At 39.5% G+C, this 1,318-nt stretch overlaps 1 protein-coding gene across 1 annotated transcript; it reads left to right on the forward strand.

The window, feature by feature from the left end:
* Positions 1–5: 5 nt before the first annotated feature.
* Positions 6–1,313, forward strand: LOC140321522 (mucin-5AC-like; the record flags this gene model as incomplete). The annotated part of the gene is made up of 1 exon (XM_072398237.1): positions 6–1,313. A coding segment is annotated over one exon (1,308 nt), but the record flags the coding sequence as incomplete, so codon positions are not given.
* Between the last annotated feature and the right edge of the window lie 5 nt (positions 1,314–1,318).

Raw genomic sequence — 1,318 nt, forward strand, 5'->3', positions numbered from 1 at the left:
TACCAACAACAACAGAAACTACCCCCACTACCACTGTAACCACAACTACAGAATCAACTACTACTCCAATACTGACAACAAGAGAATCTACAACCACTAGTATTGTAACCACAACCACAGAATCTACTACAACTAGCATTCCTACTACTACCAAAGTAATTACAACTACTCCAATACTAACAACAGAATCTACACCCACTACCACTGCACCCACAACTACAGAATCAACCACTACTCCTATACCAACAACTTTTAAAGGCTGTCAACCACAATGCAGGTGGACACCATGGATTGATGTTGATACACCGGGTTCTGGATTAGATGGAGGAGACAAAGAGACATATGAGAATATTATAGCTAAGGGCAAACAGGTGTGTAACCATCCACAGAATATTGAGTGCAGAGCTGAGGATTTCCCTGATATCAGCATTGAAAATGTGGGGCAGATTGTTAAATGTGATGTTACAGTTGGCTTGGTTTGTAATAACAAAGATCAAATTGGTAAAGTCAAACAGTGCTACAACTACCAAATAAAAGTTTTGTGTTGTGATGATTACAGCCACTGTAGTACCACTTCTGTGCCAACAACTACAGAGTCTCCTACAACTAGCATTCCCACTACTACCAAAGTAATTACGACTACGCCAATACCAACTACAACATCTACAGCAACTACCACTGTTACCACAACTAGCCCAAATACAGAATCAATTACTACTCCAATACCAACAACAACAGAATCTACACCCACTACCACTCTAACTACAACAACAGAATCAACTACTACTCCAAACCTGACAACAAGAGAATCTACTACTCTATCTACAACTACTGAATCAACTTCTACTCCAGTACCAACAACAACAGAAACTACCCCCACTACCACTGTAACTACAACTACAGAACCAACTACTACTCCTGTACCAGCAACTACAGAAACTACTCCAACTACTGTTGTAACTACAACTACAGAATCAACCACTACTCCTCTACCAACAACTACTTTTACAGGCTGTAAACCACAATGCAGATGGACACCATGGATTGATGTTGATACTCCAGGTTCTGGATTAGATGGAGGAGACAAAGAGACATATGAGAATATTATAGCTAAGGGCAAACAGATGTGTAAACATCCACAGAATATTGAGTGCAGAGCTGAGGAATTCCCTGATATCAGTATTGAAAATGTTGGGCAAGTTGTTAAATGCGATGTCTCAGTTGGATTGGTCTGTAATAACAAAGATCAAATTGGAAAAGTCAAACAGTGCTACAACTACCAGATAAAGGTTTTGTGTTGTGATGATTATAGTCATTG

The sequence above is a fragment of the Pyxicephalus adspersus genome, unplaced genomic scaffold, assembly GCF_032062135.1.
Source record: "Pyxicephalus adspersus unplaced genomic scaffold, UCB_Pads_2.0 Sca6759, whole genome shotgun sequence".
NCBI classification, from domain to species: domain Eukaryota; kingdom Metazoa; phylum Chordata; class Amphibia; order Anura; family Pyxicephalidae; genus Pyxicephalus; species Pyxicephalus adspersus.